This window comes from Xiphophorus maculatus, chromosome 4 (genome assembly GCF_002775205.1).
Source record: "Xiphophorus maculatus strain JP 163 A chromosome 4, X_maculatus-5.0-male, whole genome shotgun sequence".
Taxonomy (NCBI): domain Eukaryota; kingdom Metazoa; phylum Chordata; class Actinopteri; order Cyprinodontiformes; family Poeciliidae; genus Xiphophorus; species Xiphophorus maculatus.
In genome coordinates, this window is record NC_036446.1 from 736,314 (window position 1) to 756,157 (window position 19,844).

The following is a 19,844-nucleotide window of genomic DNA, read 5'->3' on the forward strand; positions in this document are numbered from 1 at the left end:
ACAAACTATCCCAATCAATTTCTGAAGCAGTTCAGGTTTTACTGCTTTATTACAACATCAATATTTACATAATGTAGAAAAACAAACGGACCTAATGTCCGTCTGAGGAACCGGGTTCGGACCTCCGAACGAGTAGCACCTTAGACGACCTCCAGGTCCGTCTGGAGAACTCGGAGGACTGGGAGGCCACGCCTCCTCATAAGTGCTGGCTTCCTATTGGCTGGATCACTGAATAAACTGCAGCTGAAATTAAAAATATTTGGCGGTGTTCATCCTCCTCCCTGACCCGACCTGAGATGACCCAGCAGCCTGGAAACATGCAGGATGAAGGTCTGCATCTCATCATCACTGCTCCATGCAGAACATCATCATCAAATAAAGGCTGAAGGAAAACATGGACTGGAATCTCCTGGAATCAGTCCAGGAAGCGCTGGCAGGCCTTCTTCCAGCGGCAGGCTGTGCACCACAGCTCTCGGTGCTCGATGCCGTAAACTTTCCGACACTTCTTGGCCTCGCTCCGAATCCGCCTGAAGATCAGACACACAGCGGTCAGAGCGCCCCCGGAGGCCACCGAGGGGACAACACTACACAGAAACACCGACCTGCAGGGGGCGCTGTGCTGCTGCAGCCACTGCTCTCCCACGCTGACCGACCGGACCCGGAACGTTGCTCCCTGGAAAGGTCAGGCAGAAATGACCTGAGCTGCTGGCTCTGCTGCAGTTCCACCTGCCGGCCAGCAGGGGCAACGCTGCACCGGTAAATAACCTGAAGGCATCAGGAAGAAGAGCAGCAGCTCCCTGCACTGCTCAGGTCAGGAGGTCAAAGTTCACAGCAAATCAAAAGAATAAATTTAAAGTTGAAGAACACAGAACATGAAACCGTGGCAGAAGAAGAAGCTATGGGAGGTTCTGGTTCTGGATGTGGACGGACTGACACCGCTTTAGAACCAGAACCGGATCAACTTCATGTTTCCCAGGAAACAGCTGGTAGTTTTCAGGGATTTACCTGTCTGCTGCATGTGGTGGGCGGGGCCGTCAAAAGACAGGAAGCTGCTTGTGAAACCACCTGACTTGGGGGCGGAGCCTAAAGCAAAGATGGCATATTAAATTATTTTAATAAGAAAAGATATGAACCAGCTGCAGCAACTTCAGGGTGAATATCTATTCATTGATTTCTCAGGCTCAAAAAACAAACGATCACTCGTTAACGAATTGTCAGTCATGTGACTCCCTGTGATAAGCCCTGCCTACCTGGTAGGAGTGCTCTGATTGGACCTGCCAGAAGCTGCTGCAGGGTGAAGGCGCAGAGCGGCTCAGAGCGCTGCCGATGGGAGGGGAGGGGGGCGGCGGCGGGGGAGCAGAGGGAGGAGACTGACAGTGCGGCTCCTCCCATTGGTTGATCTCGCAGTAGTAAAAGTCTTCCTCGCTGCGAGAGCATCGCTCGTGTTCGCCGCCGTGGCTGAAACACAGAGGTCAAAGGTCAACAATCAATCATTTGTTGACGTCAGTTCTGGTGGCTTGACAGCCGGGCCTTACCACAGGTGAACCGTCCTGATGTGACGTTTGATTCCCACCACCGACGTCAGAACCTTCCCGCAGGCCGGCCACAGGCAGCGGAACGCCGCCTTCAGTGAATTCTGTGGACGAAAACGCACCATCACCGTCTGACCGCCGTCTGACCGCCACCCCTTCTAATCGTCATGTTTTTGTTTTTTTAAAAGGTTTTATTGGCTCTAGTGGCCTTTATTTGATAGTTATTGACAGGAAAGTTAATGAGAGAAGGGGGAAAACATGCAACAAAGGTCAGGCCGAGATTCGAACCTGCGACAGCCACGTCGAGGACTAAGGCCTCCTTATGTGGGTTGTGCTCAACCCCTGCGCCACCACATCACGTCCCTATCGTCATGTCCATCTGTTGCTACCTCCTGGTTATGCTCACCCTGCGTTTCCGCGGCGCCGGTTCTTCAAACAGAACCTGGTCGAGCTCCATGTCCAAGCCCTCATCAGGGGGCGTGGCTGACCCGCCTCTGGCTTCGTCTGTTGGTGAGGAAGGGGCGGAGCTTTTGGGATCGACGCTCCAGTAGCCGCTGCTGCCGCTGACCGAGAGCTCAACGGCGCCACCGTCTGTCAAAGGAGCTGAAACAGGAAACAGGAAGGGAGTCAGGAAATACTTTTATCACTTTTGTTTTGTGTTTCTGTTGTTTCTTACCTGTCGTGTCTTTGTGGGCGGAGCCCTGTGGCGGCGGCGGGCTGCAGGACAGGCTGCTCAGCACCATGGCGGCCGTTAGCTCGTCCATGTCCACTTCCTGCGGCGCATTGCGGCTGCAGCAGAGCATCATGGGTGAGAGGATGTTTACTAGCGAAGGACAGACGGAGGGGGCGGAGCCTAACCTTCTGGGAACGTCGATGCAGGTGGAGACGGACCTGCCGCAGGAGGTGTTCGCGGCCCGTGGGTCGCCTGCATCGTCGCACTGGAAGAACACCTGAGAGAGGAGCCAGGTGTTCAGAGCCCAGCAGGAACTGACAGAAATCATTCTGACATTTCCTCTCACCTTTAGGTCGCTGTGACCTCTGACCCTGCTGATGCCCTGTGGCCCCATTGCCACGACGACGCCGGGCCTGGTGGTCTCGGGGCTGACCAGCGCTCCGAACGGTGAGCGTTTTCCCAGACGAGTGTTGGGCATCATGTCTGGCAAAGAAAATATCACAAACCATCTTGTTTCTAGAGTCCTTCACAGGAAGCTGCGACCAAATCTTACGGTGTTTCTACATGTTTGTTAACCAGCAGCAGCAGACAGTGGTTAGATAGAGGCCGACTGGATTAGTTAACGTGTGATCTTGTTTAGACGTTATTGTTCACATTTCTCTCCATGTTTCTTCATGAAAGTGAACAGAACTATTAAAATAATAAACTGGAAGTCAGCCTAAATTAAAATTTAATTCGGTTTATTTCAGGGTCTGGAATTAATTAATTGCTTTTAACCAAAAACCATTTTCACTTTAAAAAGATTTTCTCAGTCGGAGTTGAACATATTTGGGCATGTCTGACCACATCTCAGTGGAGCTGATTCCTGTCTACAAGCCTCTGGCCTGCAGAACTAAGCCGACCACCAGAATAGTTCAGGTCTGGACTGAGGAGGCCTCCTCTGCACTTCAGGACTGCTTTGAGCATACAGACTGGAGTGTGTTCAGGGACGGCGCAGACTTGGAGGAATACTCATCGTCCGTTCTGTCCTATGTTCAGTTCTGCACCGACGCTGTCCTCCCTGTTAAGACCATAAAAGTGTTTCCAAACCAGAAACCATGGCTGGACAGCACAGTACGGGCCCTGCTGAAAGCCCGGGATGCTGCCTACAGGTCTGGAGACAAGGTTGGCTTATAGCAGGGCCCGGTCGGAACTGAAAAAGGGTATTAAGCAGGCCAAGCTCCAGTACAAACAGCAGATTGAGGAACATTTCATCAACAACAACCCCCGAAGCATGTGGAGAGGCATTAGAACCATGACGGACTACAAACACAGCACTCAGCTGACCAGCCGCGACCCCACCCTGCCTGACACCTTAAACAGTTTCTTTGCCCGCTTTGACACGGCGGGCAGCAGAGAAGCCGTACATCTACCCCAACTGGAAGAGCAGCACCAGCCCCTCGTCCTACAGAAGCATCAGGTGACGTCCACCCTGAGGAGGATCAACACCCACAAAGCTCCAGGACCGGACAAGGTGTCAGGCCAGACGCTGAAAACCTGCGCCGACCAGCTGGCAGGAGTGTTTCTGGACATTTTCAATCTGTCCCTGCAGCTCGCCACGGTTCCTGAGTGTCTCAAGTCTTCCACCATCATCCCTGTACCGAAGAAGAGGTCCATCACCAGCCTGAACGATTACCGGCCCGTCGCTCTGACCCCGGTGATCATGAAGTGCTTTGAGAGGATTCTTCTGAGGTACATCAGAGACTTCATCCCCGCAAACCTGGACAGCCTTCAGTTCGCCTACAGAGCGAACCGGTCAACAGAGGATGCTGTCTCCATCACTCTGCACACAGCCCTGACCCATCTGCAGCATCCCAACACCTACGTCAGGATGCTATTTGTAGACTTCAGCTCAGCATTTAATACCGTCATCCCAGACAAGCTGGTGCTGAAGCTACTCGAGGTGGGGCTGCCCGCTTCACTGTGCCACTGGATCAGAGACTTCCTCACCAACAGGCCTCAGGTGGTGAGAATAAGTGGCTCAACATCGTCCCCACTGGTCCTCAACACAGGCACGCCGCAGGGCTGTGTGCTCAGCCCAGCTCTCTTCACCCTGTTTACACACGACTGCGTGGCCATCCACCCCACCAACACAGTCGTGAAGTACGCGGACGACACAACAGTAGTGGGTCTCATTTCAGACAACAACGAGACCCACTACAGAGAGGAGATTCTGCAGCTCACTCAGTGGTGTTCAGCCAACAACTTGGTGCTGAACACAGGGAAGACCAAGGAGGTCATTGTGGATTACAGAAGGTCCAGGAGGACGGATCACACTCCCCTTCTCATAGATGGAGAAGTGGTGGAACGTGTGGACAACATCAAGTTCCTGGGCCTCCACATCACGTCTGACCTCTCCTGGAACACAAACACCTCCCACCTGGTGAAGAAAGCACAACAAAGGCTCTTCTTCCTCAGGAAACTGAGACGGGCTGGACTTTCCTCACGGCTGCTCGTGAACTTTTACAGGGCGATGATCGAGAGCATCCTCTGCCTCAACATGACTGTGTGGTATGGTAGCTGCACAGGACTGGAGAGGAAACAACTGACACGGGTGGTGAGAACAGCACAAGGCATTGTGGGATGCCCCCTCCCAGACCTGGACTCCATTTACACAGACCGGGTCAAGAAGAGAGCTGGATCCATAGCCATGGATTCCAGCCACCCGGGCCACAGACTGTTTGTGCCGCTGCCATCAGGCAAGCGGTACAGGAATATACGGACTACAACAAATAGACTGAGAAACAGTTTCTTCCCCACAGCCGTCAGAGCCATTACTCCCTGCCGCCCCCCCCCTCCCACACATATCATAACCTCGCAGTCACACATACATATCCCCCACCCCCACACGGCCATATTGTTCTGCACTTTGCACTGTCACATTATCTGTACTTTGCCATAATTGGACCTGCTGCTTCTTCTTTGGTGTGGTTGAGTGCCTTTAGTTAATTTAGTTGTATATATTGTTATTATTATTATTGTGTGTTTGCTTATTTATACTGTATATATTTGACCTTTTGCACGGGAGCTGCAATGGAAATTTCGTTGAATTCTGTTCAATGACAATAAATGCTATCTATCTATCTATCTATCTATCTATCTATCTATCTATCTATCTATCTATCTATCTATCTATCTATCTATCTATCTATCTATCTATATTTATAGTCAGATCGTTCATGGAGCTTCTTTAGACATGTGGACTATGGACGCTGATATTAGCATTAACTGCTACCTGTTAGCATTGAGATGCTATTTTAGGCTAGCATAGCTTCACTGATAGGCTAACTGCTTTTGGCTCAACTTGAACACGACAGAAGTGTTTTCCAGCGTCCAATCAGATCGCATAGAAGCAGAAATTAAGAGAATCCGCTTCCACTGCTGCTGTTAGCGATGTGGTTGTGCGTCAGATTTACAGTTGTACCAGCAACACGTGAATGCAAAGGTTCCGCCTCGGTATTTTTGTATGCAAACAAGAAAAAATTGATTAATTGTGTCAAACTTTTTAACAAATCAAAATCTATGTAATTAATCTACATTAGCAGGTTGAAGTCCTGGCCCTACTGTAACCTCAGCAGCACAGCGTTGGTCAGATGAAGGCCTGTAGGTGGTGCTGTAACCCTGAGCAACACGCATCGACAGGCGTTGGGATGGAGGTCGGGTTGGAGGTGGGGCTGTGACATCATCAAGTGGCTCAGGAATTTCTCCACATCATGTCGGGTTTAACGAGCTGCTGAGGTTCCTGCAGCTTTAAGAGCTTCGCCTGGTGACTAACGCAGAGAGGAACCAGAGCAAACAATTCCAACTCTGAGTCAACTCCATGATGGCTGAGCTGAGCACCACACCGCTGACCTCTGACCTCACAGTGACACTGAAGCTTCACCAACCCTCTTCTTGCTCTGCTGGAGCAGAAGGAACAGAAGCTTCAGACTTTCAGCGCCTCATCAACTCGCTGCTGTCTTTCAGGTCGCCATGGTTACGATCATCCGAGCTAACTGATCCACTTGATTCATCGAAACTGTTGTCCCCATAAAACACATTTCCACCAGCAGCTGCCAGCCAATCACAGCCCAACAGGCCTTCACAATAAAAGCCTGACATCAACAGGAATCTGAAGCTTGGAAGCGTTTCCTCTGCAGGCAGAAGTTTCTCTGCTCCAACCGAACAGGAAAACAAGCAGAAAACAGCTGGAAGAAGCAAACAAAAGCCTCAGAGCGTTTCTCCAAAACGTCCAGCAGCAGCTGCAGCACCTGCTGCAGCTGCTGCACCTACCTGCAGAGTCTGAAGCTCCAACACAAACCAGAGGAGCTGCAGCAGCTCCAGGAATCCTCTGCTGCTCAGTGAGACTGACACTGGGAGGACGTGCATTTGGAGGTGTGTGTGTGTGTGTGTGTGTGTGTGTGTGTGCTTGTAGTGACAGGGAGAAACTGGCTTCCACCGAGACCTGGACTGGATCAGACTGGAGAGAAATGAGTTTGAGATGAGAGTGAAGAGATGACACCATGTGACACGATGATAGACCAACAGTTAGTTAGTTAGTTAGTTAGTTAGTTAGTTAGTTAGTTAGTTAGTTAGTTAGTTAGTTAGTTAGTACCAGCAGCATCGATGAATGTAGGTTCACACAAAAAAGTGTCAAAAATATATAAAAATAAGATTAATAATGATAACTATGTGCTGTACAGATCATAACCTAAAACAATGTGCTGTTAGTTACATAATTAGTTTAACAGGTTTGTTAACTAGCTAATTAAATAGCTAATTAGTTAGCCTGTTAAGTTAGATACCTACTTAGCTAGAAATGGATTTAGTCAGATAGATAGATAGATAGATAGATAGATAGATAGATAGATAGATAGATAGATAGATAGATAGATAGATAGATAGATAGATAGATAGATAGATAGATAGATAGATAGATAGATAGATAGATAGATAGATAGATAGATCACCCCATCATCTGTTTCCATGGCAACAACAGCCCATTTTCCCCCAAACCTCAGAGCAGAACTCTGGACCGAATCCTGATCCCTGCCTCCGGTCCGCTCCTGGTTTTCCCATCAGCCTCTGGGTCATTTTCCTACCGTCTAGTAAACAAGATGAGCACGTGACACCGAGCTGCACGGTGATTGGTGGAGAGGAGCTGCGCACGAAGCCTCCTGTGTGTCTTCAGGGTCAGAACAAGACTCAAACTCTGAGCTGGAGCCGAACCAGAACCAGAACCTTCGGAACCTGCAGGTACTTTACTGACTCAGGATGACCGGCTGCCGGAAACGCTGCTGCGCGGTGCTGTTGGGGGCGGAGCCTCGGCAGGCTGTATGCGCGTGCTGGGTTGTGCGTGCGCGCCCCTCCCCCACGCACACACGCGCAGCGCTCGTGAGCTACGTGCGGAGTGTGAGCTGCTGCCTTAAAGGAGTATTCCGCCTTTTCTCTGCTGCTTCCTGGACCGAGACTGGTTCCGGTCCAATCAGAACCAGCCAGACTCCCTCTGACCCTCAGATTAAAACAAAAACTATCAGAACCATGAAGCTCTGAGAGCAGCAGCCTCAGATGGATCAGAACCCACCTGTCCGGTTGAACGTGTCCATTTGGACCAGAAGATTCCCAGTCGAACCTGCCGCTCCTAAACTCTGAGATAATAAAGGTTCGGCCCTGCTCGTCAGAACCTGATCTGGGTTCAGGTCCAGGTTCTGGTCTCTGGTTCTGATCCAATCCTGATCTTTGTGTCTCCAACATGCGGTTCCCGGGCCGCATGTGGTTCTTAAGAACTTAGGCTGAAAATGAAGAAGAACCAGTCAAAGTTTTAAGATTTTTGAAACTTTTCCAGTTTATTCCACAAAATCGACATAAAATAAATAATAAAAATCCTCTTTCTGATAATTTTCTGTTTTAAATCCTAAGAATAGAAATTAAATGGTGCTTCTGTAGTTTATCTAAATTATAAGATTCAAGATTTTCAAAAAATCTTCTTATGCTTGTGGCTTTACAATATATTATGATCATCGCCACGCTGGCAGAGGAGCTGAACCTCTTCTTTGCCCGCTTTGCGGTGAAGCCAACAGAGGCAGCCACACTACACCAAGCGACCCACAACACCACACCCCTCATTGTAGAGGAGCACGAGGTGAGGCGCACACTGCGGGCCGTCAACCCACGGAAGGCTGCTGGACCTGATGGCGTCCCTGGACGTGTCCTGAAAGACTGCGCCGATCAGCTGGCTGGAGTCTTCACCAGGATCTTCAACCAGTCCCTAGCCCTGTCTACAGTCCCATCCTGCCTGAAATCTTCCACCATAGTCCCCATACCCAAGAAACCTCACATCTCCTGCCTCAATGACTACCGGCCAGTGGCACTAACCCCTGTGGTGACGAAGTGTTTTGAAAAACTGGTCCGGGGTCACATCACAGCACTTCTCCCTCCTGGCTTTGACCACCACCAGTTTGCCTACAGAGCCAACAGATCCACAGAGGACGCTGTGATCACGGCCCTCCATGCTGCTGTCACATCTGGAGCAGCAGGGGAGCTATGTGCAGATGCTCTTTGTAGACTACAGCTCTGCTTTTAATACCATCCTCCCTCATAGACTGGTGGACAAACTGGGGGACCTGGGCCTCCCTCACTCCACCTGCATGTGGATCCTGAGCTTCCTGACCAACCGACAGCAGAGAGTTAGGGTGGGAAAACATACATCCACTGCCCTCAGCCTTAGTACTGGCTCTCCACAGGGCTGTGTGCTGAGCCCCCTGCTCTATTGTCTGTACACATACGACTGCACCTCTGCCCACCACAGCAACACCATCATCAAGTTTGCTGATGACACCACAGTGGTGGGGCTCATCTCAGGAGGCGACGAGTCCGCCTACAGGGGAGAGGTGGAGCGGCTGGTGCAGTGGTGCAGGGAGAACAATCTGCTCCTCAACAACTCAAAGACAAAAGAACTCATAATAGATTACAGGAGGAATAAAACGGACATTACACCACTAACCATTGGGGGAAAATGTGTGGAGAGGGTAGCTGATTTCCGTTTCCTGGGGGTCCACATTGAGCAGGGCCTCACATGGAACATGAACACCTTGGAGCTGATAAAAAAGGCCCAGCAAAGACTGAACTTCCTGAGGGTTCTCAGGAGGAACAGCATCAAGGAGAAGCTGCTGGTGTCCTTCTACAAGTGCTCCATAGAGAGCATACTGACCTACTGTATCTGCGTCTGGTATAACAGCAGCACTACGGCTCAAAGGAAAGCTCTCCAAAGGGTTGTGAATACAGCCCAAAAAATCATTGGCTGCCCTCTCCCCTCACTGGAGGACCTGCACAGCGACCGCTGTCTAAGAAAAGCACAACACATCACAAAGGACACTTCTCACCCCGGACCTTCTCTGTTCACACTGCTGCCTTCAGGCAGAAGATACAGAGCAACCAGAACCAGAACCAACGTCTCAGAGACAGTTTCTACCCGACAGCAATAACAAAACTAAATGCAATCAAAAACAACCATTAATCATCATAAATGATGTTGTGAGAATGTGGCTGTTCTTATTTTTATTTTCCAGTTGTTTGTTGATTCTTGCGTTGTGTGTGAATTGTGAGACAGTTATTTTTTGTTTTTGGGCATGTGCACCGACTGATGGCACCTTTTGAATTTCGTTGTTCTTGTGACAATGATAATAAAGATTTATCTTATCTTATCTTATCTTATCTTATCTTATCTTATTGTTGGAGTTCATTCATTCTGTCTCTGTGCTCCACCAGGTCCGTTTACCAGCTTCAGAACCCGACCAGAACCTCTGAGTGTAAATTACCTTGAGGAATGATGAGATGTGGTTATATATGAAAACAGGCTTTAGTGCCGAAAAATGAGCAGATGTCAGAAGCCGTACATGTCATCCAAACGGATCAGAACCAGAGTTACATTCACCGTCCAGCACCGGCCCACTGAGCTCAGTCTGGACGGAACCAAGTGAGGCGAAGACTGGAGAGTTCAGTTTTTATTCTTCTTCATATTTGATCAGACGGAACCTGCAGTCACACATCAACATGGTTATGTAAGCTGCAGCGTGTGCGTGTAAGCAGTTAAAAGAGAAAGAGGAAAAGACAGAATCCATAACAATAATTTTATTACTGCTGAAGCCGTTTAATGCTCAGGCTGAGAGGTCAAAGGTCACGCCGGCCTCTCTGTGTTTCCATGTGGTTTATTTTGGCAGCAGGACGATTCTGGGTTTGAATCCCTGCACACGTTTTGTTTCTTCACCAGAGCCTGAGTACAGACCGGACCAAAACCAGGACCAAATCCCAGAACCGGGCCTGGACCCGGACCTGCAGCTGCGGATGGACGTACTCGCTGCCTCGTCTTGCAGCTGACCTCTGGCTGACCTATGACTCAGAAGGAAGTGGCTCACAGGCCGGTGCTGACCTGTTCTGCACAGCTTGGTTGAATCAATGCGCCTGAAGCTGATCCAGAACCAGAACCAGAACCTGTAATGCTGGCCATAGTGAGAGCTGGAATACACTGCTTATATTGTTATTTTATGACTTTATAGATGATTATGGGAAATTTTAATGTTTTTGCTATTAAATTATTTATTAACCTGCAGATAAAACAAATGAGGATTTTTTACGACGATCGTCGTCAGAGGAGAGAATCGGCGTAAATATGCCGCAGTTATAGATATGAGATTTTACTTATTGTCAACCATTTGCAAAAGGTTTTTTAGTAAATGTCCCATTTTGTTGATCATTATTGATTTTTGTAAAACAATAAAAGCATAAAACATCCAGCCGAGTATGCAGAGCATTCAGGATTATGAATTTTATTTTCACATTTTTATTCTCTGTCATCCAAAACAGAGAAAATATCGATGAAATCCCCGTGCAGCTTGTCAGGAGAAATATCTTTATTGATGAGAGATTAGTAACAAAACTAATCAGATGAATGAAAACGGAAAAGATGAAGTTTACAAACATTTTCCAGTTTATCTTTGATCCAGACTTCCAGGAAAATCAAACATTTAGGAAACAAACTATTTTACTCTGATATGTTTGATTGAAAATAGAGTGAATGTGATGTGTTGCTGTGCAGCGCCCCCTGTGGGCCATCCACGGAAATCCACTCAGGTTTTCATTCTGTCTCTATGAAATATGGAAACTTTATGATAAATATAAATGATTGTTTCTGTCGTTCCTGTTTCATCAACATGTTTCTGTTCCTGATTTACTGGGAGGAAAAACGATAATATTTCATCAGAAACTTAAAAATCGAGCTTCCAGAAACAATCAGTCATTTAATCTGGAACTTCAGAGAGAAATTAATAACTTTATCATTTGTAATGTTGATGCTAAATCATCACTAATGTTTGAGAATATTATTATTGGTTTTCATGGAAAGAATACCAAGACAGGCAGAAAACTTTCAAATAATTATATTTCTCATATTTTGTATTTCATCACCTTCACCTTTTTCAGTTTTAGGGAACTAAAACTATATTTATCCAATAAAAAGACAAAAACAAAACACCGAACACGTATCAATCTTCCTGTTTTTGTACCACTGTGTTTAGAAATCTTTAAAATCTTTTCAACTTTATTTCAGTTCCTGTTCCTGCAGCGCCCCCTTCTGGATGGACATGAAGCGAGCAGCAGATATCAGCTGATCAGAACCAGTTTGGGTCGGAACACAACGGACCAATCAGAACTCAAAAGTTTCATGCAGGATGGTTTCCAAAGATCCGCGTTTCCATGGTAACAGACGGTTTGAAGTCAGATGAGGCGTCATCATCATCATCCTCTTTCTCTCTGCAGCTGGCTGCCACAGCGCCCCCTGGTGTTGGGGTTATTCTGCTCCGTCCTCCCGCCATGTTTCCCGGTCGGGCCGCGGAGGGGAGCGCTGATCCTCAGGCTCCTCCCCCCGCGGTGGCCCCGCCCCCCCAGGTGTGGGAACAGGTGAGTTGGCCAAGCGGAGTTTCTTGCTGACTCGAGCGTAAACCGTGTTCCTCTCGTCGGACTGAGTGACGTAATGAAGCTGCGTTGACAGCCGATTGGCTGTCGATCCCAGCGGTTCGCTGCCGTGGCCCCGCCCATCTCTGACGTGGTCGCAGGTTCGAGGGGCGGAGCCTTTCAGGTCTAAGGGGAAAAAAACACTGACGTCATTAAGAACCCGAGTCCATCCTTTATCCCACCCTGTCGGGCTCTCAGCCCCTCCTCTGCTCTCTGGCGCCACCAGGTGGCTCCTCCAGGGAGGCACGCGGGCTGAGGTTCCCTCTGCGGGGTTTGGGTCTGAAAACAGGCATCATGGGAAATGTAGTCTGGTGTTGAATCATGATGACACAGCGGCAGCTAAATCTAAACGTTAACAATGTTCTGTAGAAACGTAACAATATGAAGTGAAGCTGCTGCTGAACTGCAGACCGAGACGCACAAAGCGGCGTTTCCGCAAATCCTTCCCCCAACAAACCCAACAGGTTTCATCATTCTGCTCTTAGCTGCAGCGTTTTCACTGCTTACTGTTGTTTTTATGCACATATATATCCATACACATGCTGCACATTTTACTTTTCTAAATTATCCTAAATGCTGTAGTATTATTTTCATGTCGGCCCGATTGCAGAGAACCGTTAGTAAAGTTACAGTTAAAAATTCATTTGGGTTATTTAGCCAAAAAGAAAATCAGGATTCGTTGTTCAGTCGTATTTTCACATTTATTCACTTATAAATGTTACAGTTTCAAGCCAAATATTTAGTTAGTTAGCTCTAGCTAAGCTAAACATTTAGCTTCCAACCTTAATATTTACTGCTGCTCATTTTTGAGCAACAGAAACTCTACAAACTAATTTAATTACTGTTGTTTATATTTTTCTACCTTTGTGTGAATCTGCTGCTGCGTTTCCAAATGTGTGGGAGATAAAAATATCTTTATATTTGTTTCCTGTTGCAGTTTCTCCTACAGTGAAGCAGCATATCTCTAATCTGAGCCGCTGTTATACGGATGTTTAATGCAGGTGAAGTCTTCTGCAGGTAAATATTTCCAATAAACGGATTGATCCGTTTATTGGTTCTGCTGCTCGGCTCTCTGGGAATCTGACATCATTTGACATGCAAATATTTAGTCTGTCCATGAATTTAAATGAGCAAATATATCAGAAGGTTATACTGAGAGCTGCAGTGGGAGTTGGATATTTAATGAATTATTTTTCAAAGCATGTTCTGGTTCTGGTTCTGGTTTCTCTTCCTTCTGAGCCTGTTTGGCCCACAGAACCAGCCTGACCTGGGCGGCTCTGCAGCTCCCCCTGTTGGCCCTCGGAGGAACTGACCGGTTCAGCTGGATCTCCTCCAGGACTAAACTCTGCAACAGAAAAAGGTCCAAACTGAACAGGACCGGATTCCCCGGGTTCTGCAGAACCTTCTCCGGATCAGACGGCTCACCTCTCTCGTCCTTCTGGATCTCTCCAATCATCGGGTTCTCCTTCACCTCCTCCAGCTTCACCTGCAGACCAGGTCACACATCGGTTAGTCGGTTCCGGCTGGAGTTCTGCAGCCGATCCGCGGTTCTGCTGATCTTACCACTCGGATGAGAGCTGACGGCGGTTTCTCTGTCTTTGAGTCCTGGAGCTCAAACGAGTTTCTGAAACCCAAACAGATTATCATCTGCTCCAGATCTGACCGCCATGGATGGACATATTCTGGTTCTGGTGCCAGATTTCAGGTAAAGGTTCTGATCCACTATGGCGGGCCGTTTGTAAAGTCGTACTGTCACAAATTAACAGCAATAATTTGGGTCATTTAGCCTGTCATAAGAGGAAAAATGGAGGAAAATGTATTATTTTCACCATGTTGTTCATTCATTTATAAATGCCACAAATCTAAACTAAATATTTAGTTAGCAAGCTAGGTATGTACCTAAAATGTAAATATTTAGGTAGCAAGCTTACGACATATATAACTGGAAAAAATATACATATATTTTAATGACAGGCTAAATGACCTACATTATTGGGGTTTGTGTAACGGTATAAACGGTCCCCATCGATTCCATCACTGCTATGAGCTGCATCTGTCTGCGTCTGACTGCGTCTGACTGGGTCTGACTGCGTCTGACTGCGTCTGACTGGGTCTGTCTGCGTCTGACTGGGTCTGTCTGCGTCTGACTGCGTCTGACTGGGTCTGTCTGCGTCTGACTGCGTCTGACTGGGTCTGTCTGCGTCTGACTGGGTCTGTCTGCGTCTGACTGCGTCTGTCTGCGTCTGACTGCGTCTGACTGCGTCTGACTGCGTCTGTCTGCGTCTGACTGCGTCTGACTGGGTCTGTCTGCGTCTGACTGCGTCTGTCTGCGTCTGTCTGCGTCTGACTGCGTCTGACTGCGTCTGTCTGCGTCTGACTGCGTCTGACTGGGTCTGTCTGCGTCTGACTGCGTCTGACTGGGTCTGTCTGCGTCTGTCTGCGTCTGACTGCGTCTGTCTGCTTCTGACTGGGTCTGACTACGCCTGACTGCGTCTGACTGCGTCTGACTGGGTCTGACTGCGTCTGACTGCGTCTGACTGCGTCTGACTGCTTCTGACTGGGTCTGACTGCGTCTGACTGCGTCTGTCTGCGTCTGACTGGGTCTGTCTGCGTCTGTCTGCGTCTGACTGGGTCTGACTGGGTCTGACTGCGTCTGACTGGGTCTGACTGCGTCTGACTGCGTCTGACTGCGTCTGACTGCGTCTGTCTGCGTCTGACTGGGTCTGTCTGCGTCTGTCTGCGTCTGACTGCGTCTGTCTGGGTCTGTCTGGGTCTGACTGGGTCTGTCTGCGTCTGACTGCGTCTGACTGCGTCTGTCTGCGTCTGACTGGGTCTGACTGGGTCTGACTGCGTCTGACTGGGTCTGTCTGGGTCTGTCTGCGTCTGACTGCGTCTGACTGCGTCTGACTGGGTCTGACTGCGTCTGACTGGGTCTGACTGCGTCTGACTGCGTCTGACTGCGTCTGACTGCTTCTGACTGGGTCTGACTGCGTCTGACTGCGTCTGTCTGCGTCTGACTGGGTCTGTCTGCGTCTGTCTGCGTCTGACTGGGTCTGACTGGGTCTGACTGCGTCTGACTGGGTCTGACTGCGTCTGACTGCGTCTGACTGCGTCTGACTGCGTCTGTCTGCGTCTGACTGGGTCTGTCTGCGTCTGTCTGCGTCTGACTGCGTCTGTCTGGGTCTGTCTGGGTCTGACTGGGTCTGTCTGCGTCTGACTGCGTCTGACTGCGTCTGTCTGCGTCTGACTGGGTCTGACTGGGTCTGACTGCGTCTGACTGGGTCTGTCTGGGTCTGTCTGCGTCTGACTGCGTCTGACTGCGTGTGTCTGCGTCTGTCTGCGTCTGACTGCGTCTGTCTGCGTCTGATTGCGTCTGTCTGCGTCTGTCTGCGTCTATCTGCGTCTGACTGGGTCTGTCTGCTTCTGTCTGCGTCTGTCTGCGTCTATCTGCGTCTGACTGCGTCTGTCTGCTTCTGTCTGCGTCTGTCTGCGTCTATCTGCGTCTGACTGCGTCTGTCTGCTTCTGTCTGCGTCTGTCTGCGTCTATCTGCGTCTGACTGCGTCTGTCTGCGTCTGACTGCGTCTGACTGGGTCTGTCTGCGTCTGTCTGCGTCTGACTGCGTCTGTCTGCTTCTGACTGGGTCTGACTACGCCTGACTGCGTCTGACTGCGTCTGACTGGGTCTGACTGCGTCTGACTGGGTCTGACTGCGTCTGACTGCGTCTGACTGCGTCTGTCTGCTTCTGACTGGGTCTGACTACGCCTGACTGCGTCTGACTGCGTCTGACTGGGTCTGACTGCGTCTGACTGGGTCTGACTGCGTCTGACTGCGTCTGACTGCGTCTGTCTGCGTCTGACTGGGTCTGTCTGCGTCTGTCTGCGTCTGACTGGGTCTGACTGGGTCTGACTGCGTCTGACTGGGTCTGACTGCGTCTGACTGCGTCTGACTGCGTCTGACTGCGTCTGTCTGCGTCTGACTGGGTCTGTCTGCGTCTGTCTGCGTCTGACTGCGTCTGTCTGGGTCTGTCTGGGTCTGACTGGGTCTGTCTGCGTCTGACTGCGTCTGACTGCGTCTGTCTGCGTCTGACTGGGTCTGACTGGGTCTGACTGCGTCTGACTGGGTCTGTCTGGGTCTGTCTGCGTCTGACTGCGTCTGACTGCGTGTGTCTGCGTTTGTCTGCGTCTGACTGCGTCTGTCTGCGTCTGACTGCGTCTGTCTGCGTCTATCTGCGTCTGACTGCGTCTGTCTGCTTCTGTCTGCGTCTGTCTGCGTCTATCTGCGTCTGACTGCGTCTGTCTGCGTCTGTCTGCGTCTGACTGCGTCTGTCTGCGTCTGTCTGCGTCTGACTGCGTCTGTCTGCGTCTGTCTGCGTCTATCTGCGTCTGACTGCGTCTGTCTGCTTCTGTCTGCGTCTGTCTGCGTCTGACTGCGTCTGTCTGCGTCTATCTGCGTCTGACTGCGTCTGTCTGCGTCTGTCTGCGTCTGACTGCGTCTGTCTGCTTCTGTCTGCGTCTGTCTGCGTCTGACTGCGTCTGTCTGCGTCTATCTGCGTCTGACTGCGTCTATCTGCGTCTGACTGCGTCTGTCTGTGTCTGTCTGCGTCTGTCTGCGTCTGACTGCGTCTGACTGCGTCTGTCTGGGTCTGTCTGCGTCTGACTGCGTCTGACTGGGTCTGTCTGCGTCTGACTGGGTCTGACTGCGTCTGACTGCGTCTGTCTGGGTCTGTCTGGCTGCGTCTGACTGCGTCTGTCTGCGTCTGTCTGCGTCTATCTGCGTCTGACTGCGTCTATCTGCGTCTGACTGAGTCTATCTGCGTCTGACTGCGTCTGTCTGCTTCTGTCTGCGTCTGTCTGCGTCTGACTGCGTCTGTCTGCGTCTATCTGCGTCTGACTGAGTCTATCTGCGTCTGTCTGCGTCTGACTGAGTCTATCTGCGTCTGACTGGGTCTTTCTGCGTCTGACTGCGTCTGTCTGCGTCTGACTGAGTCTGACTGCGTCTGTCTGCGTCTGACTGCGTCTGTCTGCGTCTATCTGCGTCTGACTGAGTCTATCTGCGTCTGACTGCGTCTGTCTGCGTCTGACTGAGTCTATCTGCGTCTGACTGCGTCTGACTGGGTCTGACTGCGTCTGTCTGCGTCTGACTGAGTCTATCTGAGTCTGACTGCGTCTGTCTGCGTCTGACTGAGTCTATCTGCGTCTATCTGCGTCTGACTGGGTCTGACTGCGTCTGTCTGCGTCTGACTGAGTCTATCTGCGTCTATCTGCGTCTGACTGCGTCTGACTGCGTCTGTCTGCGTCTGTCTGCGTCTGTCTGCGTCTCAGAATGTTTGTGTTCGGGCTGCAGATCTGACCTGTTGCAGTCGCTGCAGAGAGTAGTGAGGAAGATGGAGAGGAGGATGATGAGGATGAGGAGCAGGAAGAGTTCTGGTGTCAGGAACCACGACCCGGTCGCTTCCGCTCCCACTGCCGCCATGGAGGATTCCCGGATCCGACCCTGGAATTAACCCAACAGGAACCAGGAAGATCACCTGAGCACCGAGCTTCTCGATCAGAACCAGAAAGTTCTGTTCAGTGAGGACGGAACCAGCGGAACCAGAGATTACTACTGGAATGGTTCTGCTCGTCGTGGTTCTGCACAGACACCAGAACCCGAAACATCCACTGTGCTTCAGAAAAGATCAGGTTCCAGAACCGTTCTGGCTTAACAAGCCAGAACCTGGGTCACAGGTGAACCGAAGGTAGAGCAGTAAATATAGAAGCCTCAGCCGGGTCCATCAGAACCATTTGGACCTTTTTTCATAGATAACAGTGACTCACCAGCCTGTGTTCTGACGCGTTCAGCAGATTAGTTAAAGATGTCGGCCACGTTGGAAATAATCAGGAGGTTCTGGAGAGAGACTGTGAATCGTAGCACTTGGGTCGGGTTCTGCCCGGCAGAACTCTGATGGTTCTGGTTCCTATGAGAGAAGAGCTGCAGCCCGACGCCAGCTTTCAGCCGTAAATGAAAATGAGTTTGTTTCTGTTTCCTGCAGCATGCAAATCGGGTCCGACCCGAATGACGCCTTTCAGGACAAACCCACAAAGACGGCTCTGTCAGAACCTTTAGTGTTCTGATCGGACCTGTAATGGGTCAAAACCTCCTACATCCTGATCGGACCTCTAACAGCTCATGTTTACACTGAGGAGGTACCGGGTGTGTTCAGGTCCGACTCGCTGTGTTTGACTTTCTGGGTGTTTCCACCTCCGACGGTTCACCGGATCAGATGACAGACAGGTTCTGTCCAACCGGCCCGATCAGAACCTAGAGAGGCCAACACATTCTGAAACCGTTCGGAACCGGGTTCCAGGAGCAGCAGCAACTGAAAGACGAATCAAACTGCTGGGTTTCCTTAGAGAGAAACTTGAAGTTCAACTTGATGCACTGATTGATAACTGGGCCTAACTGGGACTAACTGGGCCTAACTGGGCCTAACTGGGACTAACTGGGCCTAACTGGGCCTAACTGGGACTAACTGAGCCTAACTGGGCCTAACTGGGCCTAACTGGGACTAACTGAGCCTAACTGGGCCTAACTGGGACTAACTGAGCCTAACTGGGCCTAACTGGGACTAACTGAGCCTAACTGGGCCTAACTGGGCCTAACTGGGACTAACTGAGCCTAACTGGGCCTAACTGGGCCTAACTATGATGACCCAACTGACCAACAACCTGACAGGAGGCTGAAATCGGCTTTGAGATGGAAACAGACGAAAGTTTCACATTAGAAACCAGGGAATCAAAAAGTGGATCTGTGAAAGTGATGATGAAGAATAAAACCTCCTCCTCTTCTTCATCACCGTCATCATCATCATCATCATCGGTTTATTTTCAGAAGAAGACCTTTCATCTCATCTAGTTAACCTTCATCGCCTTCAACCAGCTGAAACCTGAAACTCAAACAGCTGATCGACTGGAGATCAATCATCTATAATCACATCTTCTGATCTCTGCGACCTTTGCCCTCTGTGATGTCAGAGAGAGAAGCTGGAAGATTAGTTTAGAACAGATCAGTGTTAACTGGTCTCCAGTTCCAGTTAAACAGGCAAACTGGTTTCTAATTTGAGCTAAACTGGTTAAGAAGTTAAAGTACAAACCAACCTGAGTTCTGGGAGTTCTGGTTCTGCTGGACTTCCTGCTCCACGTTTACGGAGCGACTGAGAGAGCAAACATGCAGCTGATCACACCAAAACACACACACACACTGTGGCTCTTCCTCCTCCTCTTCCTCACTGCAGAACCAATCAGATGTTTGTTGATGCTCTGAGTTTTACAGGAAACGGACCGGCTGCCTGGTTCTGTTCTGGCTGCCTGGTTCTGTTCTGGCCCGGCTGCCTGGTTCTGTTCTGGCTGCCTGGTTCTGTTCTGGCCCGGCTGCCTGGTTCTGTTCTGGCCCGGCTGCCTGGTTCTGTTCTGGCTGCCTGGTTCTGTTCTGGCCCGGCTGCCTGGTTCTGGCCCGCCCTGCAGCTGATAAGCTGCTGAAAGCGGAGCGTTATCTGCGGCTCCAGGTTCGGGCGGGTTCAGACGTTTCCCCCAAACTGAACCAACTGAAATCTTCAGTGAATTTAAACGGCAGA

The 19,844-nt window shown here is 49.9% G+C and overlaps 2 protein-coding genes across 7 annotated transcripts; both read right to left on the reverse strand.

The window, feature by feature from the left end:
- Window positions 1-30: 30 nt before the first annotated feature.
- On the reverse strand, window positions 31-8,126 carry LOC102229133 (zinc finger protein 395-like). Of its 5 annotated transcripts, none has more exons than XM_023332754.1 (10): window positions 7,240-8,126; window positions 2,552-2,688; window positions 2,391-2,482; window positions 2,209-2,321; window positions 1,939-2,135; window positions 1,536-1,636; window positions 1,251-1,458; window positions 1,006-1,083; window positions 603-673; window positions 31-527 (listed from the first exon to the last, which is right to left on the reverse strand). In XM_023332754.1, the coding sequence occupies exons 2-10, from the start codon at window positions 2,684-2,686 to the stop codon at window positions 416-418; spliced, it is 1,107 nt and encodes a 368-aa protein (XP_023188522.1). In that variant the 5' UTR covers window positions 2,687-2,688; window positions 7,240-8,126; the 3' UTR covers window positions 31-415. The 5 variants fall into 5 exon arrangements, 4 of the variants coding, with proteins under 4 accessions (XP_023188522.1, XP_023188523.1, XP_023188520.1 ...); XM_023332755.1 differs by having other exon boundaries at window positions 7,194-8,126; XM_023332752.1 differs by lacking the exon at window positions 7,240-8,126 and adding an exon at window positions 6,517-7,086.
- Window positions 8,127-11,114: 2,988 nt separating this feature from the next.
- On the reverse strand, window positions 11,115-19,630 carry LOC111608438. Of its 2 annotated transcripts, none has more exons than XM_023332762.1 (6): window positions 19,369-19,630; window positions 17,583-17,725; window positions 13,795-13,855; window positions 13,657-13,717; window positions 13,499-13,576; window positions 11,115-12,357 (listed from the first exon to the last, which is right to left on the reverse strand). In XM_023332762.1, the coding sequence occupies exons 2-6, from the start codon at window positions 17,702-17,704 to the stop codon at window positions 12,068-12,070; spliced, it is 612 nt and encodes a 203-aa protein (XP_023188530.1). In that variant the 5' UTR covers window positions 17,705-17,725; window positions 19,369-19,630; the 3' UTR covers window positions 11,115-12,067. The 2 variants fall into 2 exon arrangements, with proteins under 2 accessions (XP_023188530.1, XP_023188531.1); XM_023332763.1 differs by lacking the exon at window positions 19,369-19,630 and adding an exon at window positions 18,049-18,736.
- Window positions 19,631-19,844: the final 214 nt, after the last annotated feature.

Bases quoted from the DNA above. Each gene is read 5' to 3' on its own strand.
- LOC102229133 (XM_023332752.1), bottom strand. From the start codon at position 6,748: ATGGTGTCATCTCTTCACTCTCATCTCAAACTCATTTCTCTCCAGTCT. The intron at 2,689-6,516 runs GTAGGTGCAGCA...TTTCTTTGCCAG, and splicing joins TGGAGCTTCAGACTCTGCAG to ACATGATGCCCAACACTCGT. The intron at 674-1,005 runs GTAAATCCCTGA...TGACCTTTCCAG, and splicing joins CCACCACATGCAGCAGACAG to GGAGCAACGTTCCGGGTCCG.
- LOC111608438 (XM_023332762.1), bottom strand. From the start codon at position 17,704: ATGGCGGCAGTGGGAGCGGAAGCGACCGGGTCGTGGTTCCTGACACCA. The intron at 13,856-17,582 runs GTCAGATCTGCA...TTTGGGTTTCAG, and splicing joins CTCTGCAGCGACTGCAACAG to AAACTCGTTTGAGCTCCAGG. The intron at 13,577-13,656 runs GTGAGCCGTCTG...TTTCTGTTGCAG, and splicing joins GATCCAGAAGGACGAGAGAG to AGTTTAGTCCTGGAGGAGAT.